Source organism: Sinocyclocheilus rhinocerous, unplaced genomic scaffold (assembly GCF_001515625.1).
Source record: "Sinocyclocheilus rhinocerous isolate Xijiao unplaced genomic scaffold, SAMN03320098_v1.1 scaffold241, whole genome shotgun sequence".
NCBI classification, from domain to species: Eukaryota; Metazoa; Chordata; class Actinopteri; order Cypriniformes; family Cyprinidae; genus Sinocyclocheilus; species Sinocyclocheilus rhinocerous.
This window is the reverse complement of record NW_015659312.1, coordinates 454,939-471,262: the sequence shown is the minus strand read 5'-3', so window position 1 is coordinate 471,262 and position 16,324 is coordinate 454,939. Positions and strand designations below refer to the sequence as shown.

The 16,324-nt window shown below is 37.8% G+C and overlaps 1 protein-coding gene across 1 annotated transcript; it reads left to right on the top strand.

Moving 5' to 3' along the window:
* Positions 1–2,571: 2,571 nt before the first annotated feature.
* LOC107723461 (histone-lysine N-methyltransferase SETDB1-B-like) lies at positions 2,572–15,762 on the top strand. Its single transcript, XM_016532095.1, has 22 exons — positions 2,572–2,802; positions 3,994–4,225; positions 4,834–4,997; positions 5,082–5,125; positions 5,485–5,782; positions 5,927–6,128; positions 6,204–6,277; positions 6,588–6,778; positions 6,955–7,084; positions 7,265–7,400; positions 7,492–7,623; positions 8,706–8,994; positions 9,378–9,730; positions 10,230–10,346; positions 10,474–10,643; positions 10,868–11,110; positions 11,650–11,811; positions 13,609–13,781; positions 13,963–14,050; positions 14,362–14,600; positions 14,730–14,818; positions 15,117–15,762. The coding sequence occupies exons 2-22, from the start codon at positions 3,996–3,998 to the stop codon at positions 15,232–15,234; spliced, it is 3,642 nt and encodes a 1,213-aa protein (XP_016387581.1). The 5' UTR covers positions 2,572–2,802; positions 3,994–3,995; the 3' UTR covers positions 15,235–15,762.
* The last annotated feature ends 562 nt before the right edge of the window (positions 15,763–16,324 follow it).

The following is a 16,324-nucleotide window of genomic DNA, read 5'->3' as shown; positions in this document are numbered from 1 at the left end:
CAATCCATTCACTCCGGAAGAGGAAGTCAAAGCTGATTTATACAGTTTCATGCAGCAAATTTGTGACGTGTGTGTGTGTGTTTTGGACGGAGCAAGTCCACGTTGTTCAGCTATGTACAGAATGGTTCTACTGTGCTAAATCAACGTCAAAAAAAATCGTTCCATCGAGTCGGATCTTTTGAATGAATGAATTGGTCGAACCACTTCACGAAGGGTTAACTTCTCAACTTGGACTACAAATTTATATTAATGTATATACATAATTGCAGAGTCTTTAAAAGAGTCTTTTCCTTGCCATAACAGCATTAGATAGTGTTTTTCAAATGGTTGTAATGTATGCGTAACAGTAATACAATGTTTTAAAACCCCATATTAAAGATTAACATGTATGTAATTATGGAATGCCAAACCTGTCAAAATTGGAAATAAATAAATCAAAGAAAAGTAAAAAAAAAAAAAAGTTAAATAAATAATGATTTATACTTTTATTTCCTTATTTATTTATTTTTTCCACATTTATTTATTTTTTTCTTTTATTTCAAATACATTCATTTCCACTTTTATTTATGTCCACATTTATGTATTTATTTATTTAGTTCTATATTTATTTATTTCCACGTTTATTTATTTCTACATTTGTTTATTTCTACATTTAAAGTCTGCATGAAATCAAAATTGACTTTATTTACTTTACTAGTGCACATTGCTAGTAATGATGTGAACAATTAATCCGTGCAAGTTAATCCACTGAAAAAAATTGTTTGTCTTCGTAATCTTTAATCAAAATCTGAACATTTACTTCCGCTCATTCCTTTTCTGATGACGTCAGTTCGACGGCTTGGGCAGAATATCCTTAAACACACCCCTCTAACCGTTAGATTGCCATGAGTGAGAGACAGAGAGGAGGAGCGCAAACATAAAACCATGCCCTCTATTCAATATTCCGTTTCAGCTGGAAATACGTCACTACACTAAGTCGGCAGCAACTTCCGGTTCACGCGGCATACTTACAGTAGCTGATTCAGAAGCGCCAGATTGTCATAGCAAAGTCAGAATTACCTTCTCTCCTAGGTTCACGAAATGGTCGTCCATAAAATGCATTGCTGTTCTGTTGTAAGTAATCTTAAAGATTCCTAAATGCATCTACTTTCGGAAGGCCAAATAAAGTGCTTTTGCTTTCGCCTAGAAACACACAGCGTCTGCCTTACATGCTGCTTCAACAGTAACTGCCGTTACTGAAACCATGCCTTCTTTCTTTGCGTGCACATTTGGGCCGCATTATGCAAATATATCCACATAGTGAGGTAGATATGTGGGGGCGTGTTAGAACAAGCCTGGCAGAGTCTTAACTTTGATAAAGAATATCTCTTTGGTTTTGAGACTTTAGTCTTTGCAACTTCAGGGATCTTATCTATGCACAATCAGCTTGTAACACTCCAAAGAGAAAGGAAAACTTGAAATCGCATCATATGACCCCTTTAAATGTCCGTAGTGTAATGAGGAAGGCGCGTTTTACCTCAGGAATAGTAGTAATGGACAACATTCTCTGTCTCCAATCCACAAATATCACATTTGGTATCTATATCAGTACAAAATCGTAAGAAAAATTTCCACTCAATGCACTGAAATTTTTAATTCCAATATGTTTTTGAAGAAATTGAGCTTTATTCTTTTAATAAATTCCTATGTTGGACACTTCATGCACTCAACTGTCGCAGCTTTAATTACGTAGCCAAGGGGGAGGGGCTATCAGACAGATTATGAATGACAAAATAACCTTATATAATTCATACACTACATGTTTGAGTACATAGTGCATATGTATAGTGCACAAGTACATAGTGTATAGTACGTCATTTGGGACGCAATTACCTGACGACGTAAAAGAACCGAGTTCACTGAAACGAACTGTTCGAAAGAACCGATTCGCATAAATGAATAGAAGTGTCTTGCGTTACATTTCAAGCATTACTACATTGTATTTATGTGATTATGTACCAATATTTTTTCCTAACTCCCTCTCCTTCCACGCGTAGTACCTTTGTTTTCACTGAACTCATTTTCTTTTCAGGAATGTTACATTTTAACTAAGTAAACCACTCTATTTAAACGTCACAAGAACAATTTTGTTAGGCCAGTAAAATTGAGTTTATATTCCTCTCATGTGAAATCTGTAAAACCGCACATTTTTCAACACATTTCTTTATGTGTAAAATATTTTAATGTGGGGGAAAATAATGAATGCACCGTTAACATAAATGAAAAAATGCAGGATAGTTTTATTGTGACCTTCATATAACAAAAGGATTCAACAGAAAAAGTCAACAATGAAAAAAAAGTTTCCTATTTATTAATACTGAGCTGTCAGTTAATGCTGCGGTATGGCCAGTATTTCAATAAATTATTTTTCATAGATATTTTAGTTGTATTGATCGTTTTTATGGAGCTAAATTGTGTTTGATTCACGTTGTGCGGTGCAGTGTAGTCCTGCTGGCCTCGTGGGGGCGTGATCAGGTCTTTTGCTTGCACCCAATTGTTCACTTCAAGTGCCACTCACTCGTCACGCAAAAGCCAATTGGTCAGCTCGTAGCATCGTCATCAGCCAAACACATTCATTGCGGTTTTGGTGTGCGAGGTGTTCGAGGACTGGAAAATTTATGTTCAAATAAAAACAATTATACTAAAATGCCTCTGGAATAGGAAAAAGCTGTAAACATACTATTGTTGGTTTTCTGTTCATTTAATGCACGGCGAAAAGGAGAAATCCACAAAAGAGCTGGAGGGACACACACATTAGGGGAGGTAAGCTAACCCAGTTAGCATCAACACAATTCAATAAAGCTCACTCGATTCTGTATTTTACAGATCTTTTTTATATGTTCATATATTGGCCTTTTAAGACAACTATAGTGCGACGTGTGCATTTATATTTTTGAGCAGAAATGGACACGATGATCACAATGAAGCTTTCATCCGTGTATTGCGCGCCGTTTAGGGCTCCTGACTTGCAGGAATTGTGGTTGTTGGAATGTTTTTACACATGCGGACCATTTTCAGGTGTTATGAACACAGCTTTTCTATTTATCAAATGAATGGCAGTTAAAATGCCATTTACAGCCATTATGTCTATCTACATGACCAGACAGGTTGTGTTGACATCCCAAACGGAGTCATTTAACTGTTTACAAAAAGGTTAACGTTACTTTACCCATGTGATGTATATTTGCAACAGTATATCTGATGTTGCTAGAGTTCTATATTTCATTTGCAATCATAGGGAAAATATGAGACTGGTGCCAAATTTGCACTGCAAAGGTGGCTCAGTCAGAAGAGCTTCTGAAGTGGCATTTAGGTTTTTACACAGAATCTTTAATGTTGCTCAGAGATGGCATAAATGGATTTACACAAATTACAATCATATACTTTGTGTCAGCAGACATGATACAGTTTTGCTTTTATGTGGCATTGCGATCTTACAATGAATTTTGAGCAGGCACAGTGCAGCCTTCATTTAAGTCTTATAACAAATAATACATGCATCTTCTTTTTTTCACCTATTGACCAAAATGCTAAATGCAGGACTGAAAATTGCTGTAGAGTAATATATGTGATTGCTAACCCCCTTAAAGGGGTAATTGTCTGCTGGCAAAATGAGGTTTAATAAAAGATATTTAACAATACAGAACTGGTTAAAAACTTACCCTTTAACTCTAAACTGAAAGTGGATCCTGCGGCAAAAAAAGTAATTTTTTGGAATGGCCAAGTTAAATTTGACTGTTACAGGACTTTATCATCGAAATGTTGTTGGAAGGTCCTGCATAGAGCAGTTTGTGCAAGGAAACACGCCAACAAATTCCTCCAGGCCAATATGAGAGACTGATCCACAGTTGATGGGAAATGTAGCTACCAGTTGACCTACAGAATACACTTTTTAAATGTTGCTTTATGATTCCTGCTGTGACATGGTAACACTGTTTTCTCTTTCTTTCAAAGTTATGGAGGTGGATGCCAGTTTGACCTCAGGAATGGAGATGGAGTTGGATCCAGAGTTGGAGGAGGAGTTAGGGGTGTCTTTGGACGAGCTGCGCAGTTGGATCGAGGAGCAGGTGGACAGCAGCGAGGCCGTGAGGCAGAGGAAAGATCAGCTGGAGCAGCTGCAGGAATGGGTTGAGCAGAGGGAGAAGGAGGTTGCTGATACAGATGCTCTTTGCTCTAATGCCTCAGAGTAAGTTTAAAATGCGAGACTTTATGCATTGAAATCAACGCAGCTAAAAGTGAAGTGAAAATCTGAAACCAATGAGAGTTCAGTCAAACACCCAAACTGTTTCTTGAGAAATATCCAACCCTTGCTGCAATATACAAATTCTTCCCAGAAACCTTTAGTAGACAGTTAATAGAACAATGACCATATGGTACATAAAGCAATAAAGAATCATGTAAAAGCACATCCCAGTAAATATAAACAGAAGCATATTGGCACAAAAAACACAAACAAAATTACAAAGTATGCAAAGACTGAAAACAAGTGACTGACTTCAGGTTATGACAACGTGATTGTTAATCCAAAAGCCACCATTTTATAGGGTTAAAAATTTAGTATTTCTTAATTCTAGAGTAGGGCTGCACGATAAATCGCATGTTTTGCGCAGCTCGTCTGTGAACAACGGCTCTGTGTAGTTAATGCTGCTCAATGTGAAAGCACGCAGGTGATGGAGATTTACCGCTGATTACAGAACCGGCTTTTCTGACAAGATGCGCGTTAAATATCGCATGCGATTTATCGTGCAGCCCTATTCTAGAGGAGAAAGTACATGGATCTGTCTGTTTTCAAAGGTCTGTGGTTCAGTGTGAATCTCTGGTGAAGGAAGTGTACAGTAAGATGGGTCTGGTGTATCATGAGAGCAGCTCAGAGGATGAGGGAGGAGGCAAGGCAAACACTTCTGAGGTCATTGAGATTGACGATGATGATGACGACGATGTTATTGCTGTGGGATGTGGTAAGATAGATGCTACATTTTATTTATTTATTTAGTTTTTTTAGATGTAAAATATGTACAGTAACAGCATGATTTCTTCCACAGTGGTTCCTCCCAAGAAGGTTGTAACTCCCAGCAAGGACCCAGCGGTAAGAGAAATGTGTCATTTGTATCACTTAGCAAAATTAAATGTGCGGTCACATGTAAACTTGGTGAATATTTGCGGGCGAAATCCAGTCATTTCATTAGAAATACACGCGATCTGGAATTTCTTGTGAGGGTGAAAGATTTCCCCACAGATTTTGCATCGAGTTCAGATTTGGTTTGAAATTGACTAAGACAATGAAATTAACAAAAGACGATGGACATTTTTACCTTTGAAAATACACCAAAATGTCATAAATATAACCGCACACTAATGCTATACTATTAGCTTTTCATAAAGCTGTTTGTCAGGTGATTTAGTTGATGTTTCCTTTTGTGTGTTGTGTCTGTATTTTATTTAAAGTTTAAGGAGGCTTCAGCTGCTCTTCAACGAACATCTCAGCAGGTGCAGAACCTGGCCCAGTCTGTCAATAGAACAGCCCCCTCGAGTTTAACACCAGCTAAAGCTGTGGCCCCTCCCACACAATCCCATGGTGCTCTAGCTGTTCCAGCAGTGTTTATGTCCTCAGGCCCAAGGAACGCACCCACTCAACCAAACCCTAATTTAAAACAGGATAATATCAAGATCAACATGACACTGTTGGGTAAAAAACGAACCAAGACGTGGCATCGTGGAACACTTGTTGCCATCAAACAAGTGGGTAAGTGCATGCAGTTTATTCCCTGTATTAAATTAATCCTTCTCTGAGATTGTACTGTACATTTCATCCTGCTATGTGTGTGTATGTGAAGGCTAATTTTAATCAAAAAGCTTGATTTATTATTTTGATATCAAATTTTCACAGGGAACAATTTTAAGTACAAGGTGAAGTTTGAGAATAAAGGGAAGAGTCTTCTCTCTGGGAACCACGTGGCATTTGATTACCACCCAACACTGGAGAGGCTGTTTGTTGGTGCCCGTGTCGTCGCCAGGTACAAGGATGGCAATCAAGTCTGGCTCTATGCAGGCGTAGTCGCTGAGATGCCCAACAGCAAGAACCGTATGAGGTAAGATGAACAGAAGACCTTAAGGAGAGTATTGAAGGATAGAAGGCATTGCTTACTGATTGAATGTTGTTGCAGGTTCCTGATCTTTTTCGATGATGGTTATGCCTCATATGTAGGCCTGCCTGAGCTGTACCCGATCTGCAGACCATGTAAGAAACTTTTTTTTTCTTATTCTTTTTTTAATTCTTTTTTTTAGTTCCCAGCTATTTCTGTTTTTGCCTTCTCTCTGATAATATAATATTAAACTGCTGATATTTTTAAGTTATTTGATTTTTCATTGAATCATCTTTCAAATTTAACAAATCGAATAAGTAATAAATAATACAATAAATAATAAACAACTTATTTTAATTATATGAATTAATAAAATAATAATAAATAAATAAAATAATAGTAATTACATTAAATAAGAAGTTTTAATGGATCTCTATTTTTGTCTCTCTCTCAATTCGTATTCAGTAAAAAAGACCTGGGAGGATATTGAGGATGCATCATGCAGAGATTTCATTGAGGAGTACATCACGTCATATCCCAACAGACCCATGGTGCTGCTGAAGCCAGGGCAAATCATAAAGACGGAATGGGAGGGAACATGGTGGAAAAGCCGTGTGGAAGAAGTGGATGGCAGCCTTGTCAAAATGCTTTTCCTGGTCAGCTCGGCATCACATATAGCAAGAAGTGTTATAGTTAATGATTTTTTTTTTATTATTATTAATTTGTTGCTAGATTTCTTTGATTATCCCTTAACAGTCATGTTCATATGCAGAGTTTTCTGTATGTTAAATGACACTAGAACGTGAACAGTATTGTTTATTGTATGTTGCAGGATGATAAGCGGAGTGAGTGGATTTATCGTGGCTCAACAAGACTAGAACCCATGTTTAATCTGAAAATGAACACAGCTAGCAGTCAAGAGAAGAAAATGGCTGGTCAACAAAGACAGCGTCCCAATATGGGTAACAGATTGCTTTGTGTTTGTCTTGTTGATTGCTTTGTATTTTATGCATTCTTTTTATGTGAAAATGTACGTGTAAACATTTCTCACTACAACCTGTGTTTTTTGGTAATCACTGGTCTGTCCCTTCTCTGCATTCATTTTCCAATTCTCATCTTACTAAAACTGTGTGTGTTTTTAGGAGCATTGAGGACAAAGGGCCCTGTAGTCCAGTACACTAGTGAAAACAGTACTTCTGCTTCCAGTCGACCTGCAGCCCCACAGATCCCACCACCTCGGCCAATGGCTGCTGGACCCCCACAGCCTTCCCGCACAGAGTGAATGCTTCAAGAGCTACTGTTCTTAAATATTCCAGTTTAATCCAGGTCAAGCGTTAAACCATGGTTGTCTATTTCTATTCAATTTCAGGAGTCCTAGTTTAAAGAGTCAAATGGCTAAAAAGAGCACTGGTTCCGTTGCACTGCAGCCTCGTCAGGTCATGGCCTCTGACCTCCAGCCCAAAGCACTAATCGGCACTGTTCACCACACTAATACCTCCAGGTTAGTGTCACAACCAGGCACTGGGCACCAAGGTTATTAAACGAAAACTAAAACTAAGACTAAAACGATCGATGAAAAAACTATTTCGTAAACTGAAATGAAATAAAAACGTCAAAATAACTGAAATAACTAAAACGAAACTAAAGTAACAACAGTTATTGAAAAACTAACTGAAATAAAATAATTATGAAAAATAAATAATCGTTTTCGTAATCATTACGTTCTCACCCCTTGGCGGAAAAATATACGAGCTGTGTGGAGGTTTAGGGAAATAGCCTACCTGTAATGGCGCATCACGCACATGGGGTTATCTGACGGAGAGACGCAAAGCAGTTTAAAGCCTGCACGGGTCCTGTTTGGTAAACGTGCACCAGCAGTACTTAACAGAACACCCGACCCATTATCTGAAAGCAGCACTAATTTAATTCTGTACCAGACTAGAACCGTTTGAGACCGCCTTTGTGTCGCTATATGTTTGCCTCACTAAGGTTAAATTATGCCTACGTCTTTCTTTGGCCTGCGCTCTGGAAGTGATCTGTTAATTCTGCTAAACTTTAATTAAAACTGAAACTAAACTATATAAAAACTAAATAAAAATTCGTTCACAAAATAAAAACTAAACTAAAACTAACAAATATGAATGAAACGAATACAAACTAAACTGAATTTTATAGCAAATTTGAAAACGATATTAAAATAAAACGAATTAAAAAATTCAAAACTATAATAACCTTGCTGGGTACTAGTCACTACTGTGATCTGTATATCTGCTAAACACTGTACATGTCACATTTTCTGTTCTTTGCTTCTCTGTCAGCATTTATGCTTGGTATTAGTGTCTCGGGTGGTCCGATCAAGTGGACCAAAATGTTTTTTAATGACTCGATTCAAATTATACTCTTCAGAAATACATGTGTTCACATTGTGTTATCCAGCAGTGAAGACTGTCTGCTCAACCATCAGTCAACCAAAATGAAAGTCAAAAAGTTTTTTTTTTTTCTTTTTTTTTTTGTAGTATCATTAAGTGTAATAAACATATTTGGGAAACACAGTGTACCAACGTCTTGTTCTCTTACTTGCAGGCTCTTTCTTCTGCAGTCTGGACCTGTGCATACGTTGACGCCAATCATACAAGCTCCGCATAATTTGCAGACAACTGTGTCAACCTACACAAGTGAGCGTATTCCTCAGGAGCCATCGTACCAGGCTCCGAATGACAGACTCTTCTACCTTACACACAACTGCACACCTGACTGTCTAAAGCGCATCCGGCCCACCCATCCCAACCTGCATCGAGGACGCAACCCACTTCTTACTCCATTGCTCTACGAGTTTCGCCGCATGACTGGCCGCAGACGCCTTAACCGCAAGGTTTGTGTGGCTTAATGTACAGTCCCATTACCGCTGTTTGGCAAAATTTTGAGTTCAGAATCCAGTCAATAGGAATTTGCTCAATTGGAAGTTTCATGTGAGAGCAAAAAATCCTACATGGGGAAATTGTGCATCAGGTTCAAGTTGGTCATGTTTGGTTTGAAAGTGACTTATGTGCGAGTTGTCCTTCATGCATTGCTCTAGTATTGAGAATGGACTTTCCTGCAAAATTTTGCCTGAGTTTGCTAATGTGACCGTACCTTTAGAAACAAGTGATCAACCAAAAAAGTGTTAAGTAATTGATCCATATCTCCAAAGAGCTTGATGGTTGATATACTAGTAAACATACTAATTTATATTAACCCTCTTCCTCTCCCACTCAGATGTCATTCCATGTCATCTACAAGTCCCCGTGTGGCTTGAGTCTGAGAAATATGGCAGAAATCCAGCACTACCTCTTCCAGACACACTGTGACTTCATCTTCTTGGAGATGTTCTGTCTGGACCCCTATGTGCTGGTGGATCGTCGATTCCAACCCCAGAGGCCATTCTACTTCATCCGGGACATCACAGGCGGTCGCGAAGACATTCCCTTGTCCTGTGTGAATGAGATCGACAACACTCCTCCGCCCAGTGTGGCCTACAGTAAAGAGAGGATCCCAGCAGATGGAGTCTTTATTAACACCAGCTCAGACTTCCTGGTGGGCTGTGACTGCACTGATGGCTGCAGAGACAAGTTAGTATCATTGATTGGCTTTCATAAAAAAAGAAGTCAAAAATGTCAGGGTGAGAAAAAGCCTGTTTAAAATAAAGAAAAGAAAATCTTAAGTAGTTTGGCATATATCTTTTAAAATATTTTTTTGCAATATATTTTAATAATTTTTTTTTATTGACCTTGTAATTTTTAGTCAAAATTAGGGCTGCACAATAAATCGCATGCGATAAAGCGGCTTTACTGACAAGATGCGCATTAAATATCGCATGCGATTTATCGTGCAGCCCTAGTCAAAATGCTATAACTGGATATTCCAGTAAAATTACTTTAATTAAAAAAAAATAATTCTGTCAGTGATTGTCTAATGCAGAAAAAAATCATAAAACTGGAAATTATATAGAAAGGACCCTTGCAGTCAATCATGTGCATTAGTGCATAAAGGTCAATAACATTAGATAATTTTCATCAGACATTCCTAAGACCTAATGTCCTTTGTTCTGTACCTTTTATTTGTTTATAGATCCAAGTGTTCGTGTCATCAGCTGACTCTGCAGGCTACAGGGTGTGCGCCAGGTGGGCAGATCAACCCCAATGCTGGATACCATAACAAGAGACTGGAAGAGTGTCTCCCTACAGGGTCTGTGATATATAACCAACCCTCCATACTGTCATTATCATGTTGATTTACAGTGAGACCATTCAACTTAATGTCTCTCCTTTTAATTGTCCTGTCTCTCTTTTTCCCTTCTCCTTTGCATTTTCAGGATGTATGAATGTAATAAGCGCTGCCGCTGTAATCCGCAGATGTGCACTAACCGTCTGGTTCAGCACGGTTTGCAGGTCCGACTGCAACTCTTTAAGACCCAAAATAAAGGCTGGGGCATTCGTTGCCTTGATGACGTCGCCAAGGGCTCATTTGTTTGTATATATGCAGGTAACCAACTCGAAACATAATTTGGACTTTAGTTTATTCAAAATAGAATCAATCCAGTGTTTATTCTTACCTAAGCTTCTCTCTCTTAAGCCTAACGTATGCTTTGACTGTCTGCAGTCCACACACTGTCCGTATGACATAATTTTCATCATTAGGAGGGTCTGCAGATGTCCAGCACTGGGCCTTTAGTGTTTTATAGTAATGATTGTTTCTTTCTCTATCAGGTAAAATCCTGACAGATGACTTTGCCGATAAAGAAGGTTTGGAAATGGGTGATGAATACTTTGCCAATCTAGACCACATTGAGAGCGTGGAGAACTTTAAGGAAGGTTACGAGAGTGAGGCCCACTGCTCCGACAGCGAGGGCAGCGGGGTGGACATGAGCAGGGTTAAACTACCTGCTTCCTCCCAACACGGTAAATCCACCACCAAGATGGAGGAGCGTAACAGCAGCACTACCGGCAAAAGTGAGAGACCTATGCACACATCTGACTATTCTGCTTGTTATAAAAAATGAGTGGCTATGGTGATATCAAATTATTAACAACACCAGTTTTTTATCTCAATAGAACTAAGTTAGACTCAGTAGAGTAATCTGGTGTCAAAATCACGAATCCTCCTATGGTGGAGGTGTAACTTTTTTTGAGAAACTTTTGCAACAATCACTTTTAACTAACTGCTCTCTAGGTGATTTAGTGTCTCTAGGTCCATTCTTCTTATGTTCTCACAGGTCTCCTAGCAGGTGTAGTTCATCACATTAACTATGAACATGATCCATTAACTTTTTAAAACCTTAATTCTTTGCATTAAAAGCTTGTTTAGCTTTCTTTAAAAATATGAATGATCAGCCAGTAAAAATAAATCTAACCACATGCCATTTATTTTAGTGTAGTGTTTTGTAGTCTTTGATTTTGAGCACAAGTTCATTTTGCTGTGATGTATATTCAGTAGTTGAAGGTTATAATCTTTATGACATCTATATAATATTTTTTTACCCACTTACTAGGTCAAGACGATTCATCTGAAGACAGTGATGACAAAGACGAAGAGTCTAATGAGGATGAGAGTGACAGCTCAGATGACACATTTGTGAAAGACACATATTACTCCACCAGCTCAGTGTGGAGGAGCTACACCACCCGCAGACAAGCCAAGGGAATTAAGGAAGGTGAGGAAACATGAGTGAGGAGAAGACATATTAAACACTGAGACAGAGGACAGGCCACTAGAGGGCAGGATTGAGTAGAAATTCAGTTGTGTCTAGAAGTCTTTTAAATTGTCACAAAACCTGTCAAGAACAAGGTCAGCGTAGGATTTTCATAACAGTTACTAATTAGTAATAATAATAATAATGTCTCATATAAGGATATGCCGGTATCAAATTTTCATGTTGCGATTAATTGCTAATGCTTTTATTACGGTATACGGTATTATCACGATATTGAAATTAAGTTTAAAAAAAGTGCTGTCATAATACAGTATAACAGGTTTAATAACTTTTTTCTTATAACAAAAATAACTGAACATTTAAATGCAATAAAGCAATACAGAAAAATGTATAAAGTTAAAAGTTTTACACAGATTAAAGTGCAAAAGAACTATAAAGACCAATAGGTATCACTTTACAATAAGACCTCATTAGTTAACCTTAGTTAATGCATTAACATTCACAATGAGCAATAGCTACATTTGCTACAGAAGTTATTAATCTTTGTTTAAAAAATACAAGTCTTAGTTCATGTTAGCTCATTAAATAACACAGTTGCAACTTTCGATTTTAACAACGTGTTATTAAATATTGTAATTACCTAAGATTAATGAATGTTCAGAAGAATTTTTCATTGGCAGTTTATGTTAACTAATGTTAACTAATGAAGCCCTAATGTAAAGTGTGATTAAACAAGTTTATTGTTTTTTGAACAATAAAGAATCAAAACACTTTCAAACAATATCTAGGGCATGTTGTAGTCCAGATTAAAATGTAAAAAAGTTTGAAAATAAATAGCCTATTAAGTCTAAATATTTAAGTATTTGGCGCTGTGATGAACATCATAGCAAATACACAAATCTGAATGGCTATTTAAATCATTTAAACATGATTCCGAAACAGAAAGTAGTGCAGCTGCTTTGTTTTCAGGGTAACGGCTGCATTTAAATGAATTATTATTATTATTATTTCTGCAGTTTAGCGCCATCTGCTGTCAGAGAGTGAAAGTGCGCTTTCATCCAGAGCGTCTCTCACATGTTCCGCCATGTGCTTCATGTTTGCGCTTGTTTACCTCACGCCTGTTTCACACATACTCCGTCTGCAGTGCGTGTGCGTTGCGTTTTTTACCGCATACGCACTGCAGACGGAGTATGTGTGAAACAGGCGTCAGAGTGCGCAGGCGTCTTTCACGCAGCATACAGCGGTGTTGTGCCTTTTGACCAGTTGATGGGAAAAGTATTCTTAAAATGCATTCAAAATTCGGAATAATTTGTAATATATAATTATTCACGGTATTTAGAAGTGCCCACTATAACAATATCGTGCATATTCATTACCGTGATATATCGCATTACCGAATACCGGCACAAGTCTAGTCTCATACAGTGTATAATTTTTATTTATTTGATTTTATCTTTGTGGTAAATGTCTTGAAGTGTTAATAATGATAATTATTATTATTATATTTCATATATTATATAATATAGATTTTTTTTGTGGTGAAATGTCGTGAACAATTACTACTAATATTATTTATTATTTATTGTTGTTATTATTATTATTTCATATTTTAAATAATATAATATTGTTAATTTTCTGCATTTTATTTTGTGGTGAACTGTATTTGGACATGTTCTTGTTATATTTACTTATTTTGTATATAGATTGTATCATTTAAATTAATGAGCTGTAAAACAAGATACTCTGTACACTGAAGTAAATCATTGACTTTCTCATCATTCTCTGTCTTGGCTGTAGAGAGTCAGGACAGTAAGGATGGACTGAGTGCATCCACAGGTGAAGAGAGGAAGCCACCTCCAATGCCAGAGGAGACCGGGAAGAGTAAAGTGGCATCTTGGCTCACCAGCCAGTCTTCCACTTCTGCAAATCAGAGCGTCAAGGTGGAGGGAGGGATAAAGACGGAGAAGAAGGTCAGTCTAGTTTTCACACAATGTTTCCTATTTTAGCTTTCACATGAAATGTCTCTCTTTCCAGTCTCTTTGTTCCTCTTTCTTTGTCTCACTCTATCTGATACACTCTCTGGTATCTCTCTCTATTTTTTCCTCTCATCTTGCACTCCTATTATAATCTTTCCTTCTGTCTTTTGTTTAGGATGTAATGACCCTCTCTGACAGTGATGATGTGCAGACTATCAGCTCAGGATCAGATGACAACAAGGAGAGGGAGAAAAAGACTCAAGGTAAGGTGGAGGAAAAGGGAAATTGCATGTTTTCCAATGTTACATCGGTGGACTTCCTTACATCAGTGTAACTGTTGCTACACTTCAGTCAGCTGACTGAGTCTACTTGTACTAGAGGCAGACGACCCGAAACCCTTTATATCCCTCCTTCTTTATTATGAATGAGATGCTCCTCCTGGAGGTGTTGTCATAATAACAGGCTATGAAAACCAAATTGACAATTAGAAGGTTGAATAATCTTGCATTCAACAAGTCCCTGTAACAAGCCATCAGAACATAATTTCTTTCTCTCTCTCTTCTCTCGATCTCAGCTGTGGTGAAGAGGCAGGTGGCGGTGAAGTCCACACGTGGCTTTGCTTTGAAGTCCCACAGTCTGATGGTGAAAACAGGAGGAGGGGGGGCAGGAGGAGGTGGCTCAGGCCCATCTCATGGACAGGGAGGTGGCGGGGGCGACAGTGGCCCTAAAAACACCCGCCAGTTCTTTGATGGGGAAGAATCCTGTTATATCATTGATGCCAAACTAGAGGGCAACCTTGGACGCTACCTCAATGTGAGTACAACAGACATTGACATAAGTCTAAGATCTCAGGGTATGATTCTTTACTTGATTTTTAATTCAATGATAGTTCACAACTACTGTGTTTATATCCTCTCCTCCTCCGCTGTCTTTGTCCCACAGCATAGCTGCAGCCCCAATCTGTTCGTCCAGAATGTGTTTGTGGATACTCATGATCTCCGCTTCCCATGGGTGGCCTTCTTTGCTAGCAAGTGAGCATAACACCAGCCATTGTTATGCCTTTTTTTTTTTTTTTTTTTTTTTTTTAAGCACTTGAATGTAATAATTTTACCTACCAGTTATTGGCTGGTATTAATATTTTTATTTTCTTTTTACATTTAATATTGGTGTGTTACTGTCAAATTTTCAAAATTTAATAACACTGTTAAATGAAATCTTTAGCAAATCTCAAAATGTTTTACATTATTATTTGTTAGTCAGAATATTTACAGATTATTATGATGCATGTAAATGTAACTGTGGTCTTTGTATTAACCTGTGTTTCTATAGGCGAATCCGAGCAGGGACGGAGCTGACGTGGGATTATAATTATGAAGTTGGCAGCGTGGAGGGCAAGGAGCTTCTGTGCTGCTGTGGATCAACAGAATGCAGAGGACGACTGCTGTAACACACACGTGCACACACACACACTAAAGGTACCTCCTATTGTAGACGTGCCAGTGAAACTCTTATTTGGAGCTCCTGGAAGTTGGATTTATCTGGTAAGGTCTGGGCTACTGATGAGAACTGAACAGACACGGAACAAAAAGGAATTTGTTCAGGAACTTACTGAAGTTGTAAAAAAAGTGTATGTATGCTTGTTTTCAATTGCCCTGCTTCACAGAGTTCCGGCTTAAACCCTAAACAGGCCCACGGCATCTATCATTATGGTTTATGCAATCCTTTCTGTAAACAGCTGTTTCTTTTTTTTATACATCCATCTCAATACCCTAATGTTTTGCTTAGTCAATCTTTTGCTTTTCTTTTATATATGTAGTTTTGATGAGGAACCTTTTGTTTGTTTGGTTTTTTTTTCATTTTACTCATGGTTTTGTGATTGTCATTGTATGCTACTGTGTAAATGTGCTTTTGTTTGGTCAACAAGTCTAGGAAAACAGACAAAATTGTACTTTTGCCGCAATTTGAATTAAAGTTCTACAAAGACAAAATGTCATCCAGTGTTGTGGCTAAATATAACACTTGTTGTCATTTCATGGAAGATTTTGCAAGGCACACTAACGAGTGTGATAAGTCACAAACTGATCTTGTGGACACTCGTTTTAAGTGGTTTTTGGGTAACTAGGCGACTAAAGCACATTGAAAATGTACATCACTGGAAACTAGCAAGCCATATTATTTAAAAAACTGAAATCTGTTACTAAGCTCAGTGCAGATAGTCCATCTGATGTCTAACAACACATTACTCTTTTTTTGCTTGCTTGGTCAAGTATTCTAAGAAGTTTGATGGCCACTTGATTGCTGTTAATGCTTTTAAAAATGGAAACGTTTTTCATTGTGAATTTAAATTCAGAACCTTTACAGCATGTGACACGGCAACATTCCAGTAATAATTTAATGATTGTATCAGCAGAATTTAATGGCATGCAGGAAACTCCTAAAAGAAGAAAGTGAAACTAACAGTGCTAACTCTAGCACTGGGTTCAGAGATGATCACATGAGTGTTGAGCCAGTATGTGTAAGTTCCTACCCTGAAGGAC

Coding starts and splice junctions, on each gene's coding strand:
- LOC107723461 (XM_016532095.1), top strand. CDS start 3,996: ATGGAGGTGGATGCCAGTTTGACCTCAGGAATGGAGATGGAGTTGGAT. Junction 7,624..8,705: donor CACCACACTAATACCTCCAG/GTTAGTGTCACA, acceptor TCTTACTTGCAG/GCTCTTTCTTCTGCAGTCTG. Junction 14,819..15,116: donor GTGGCCTTCTTTGCTAGCAA/GTGAGCATAACA, acceptor GTGTTTCTATAG/GCGAATCCGAGCAGGGACGG.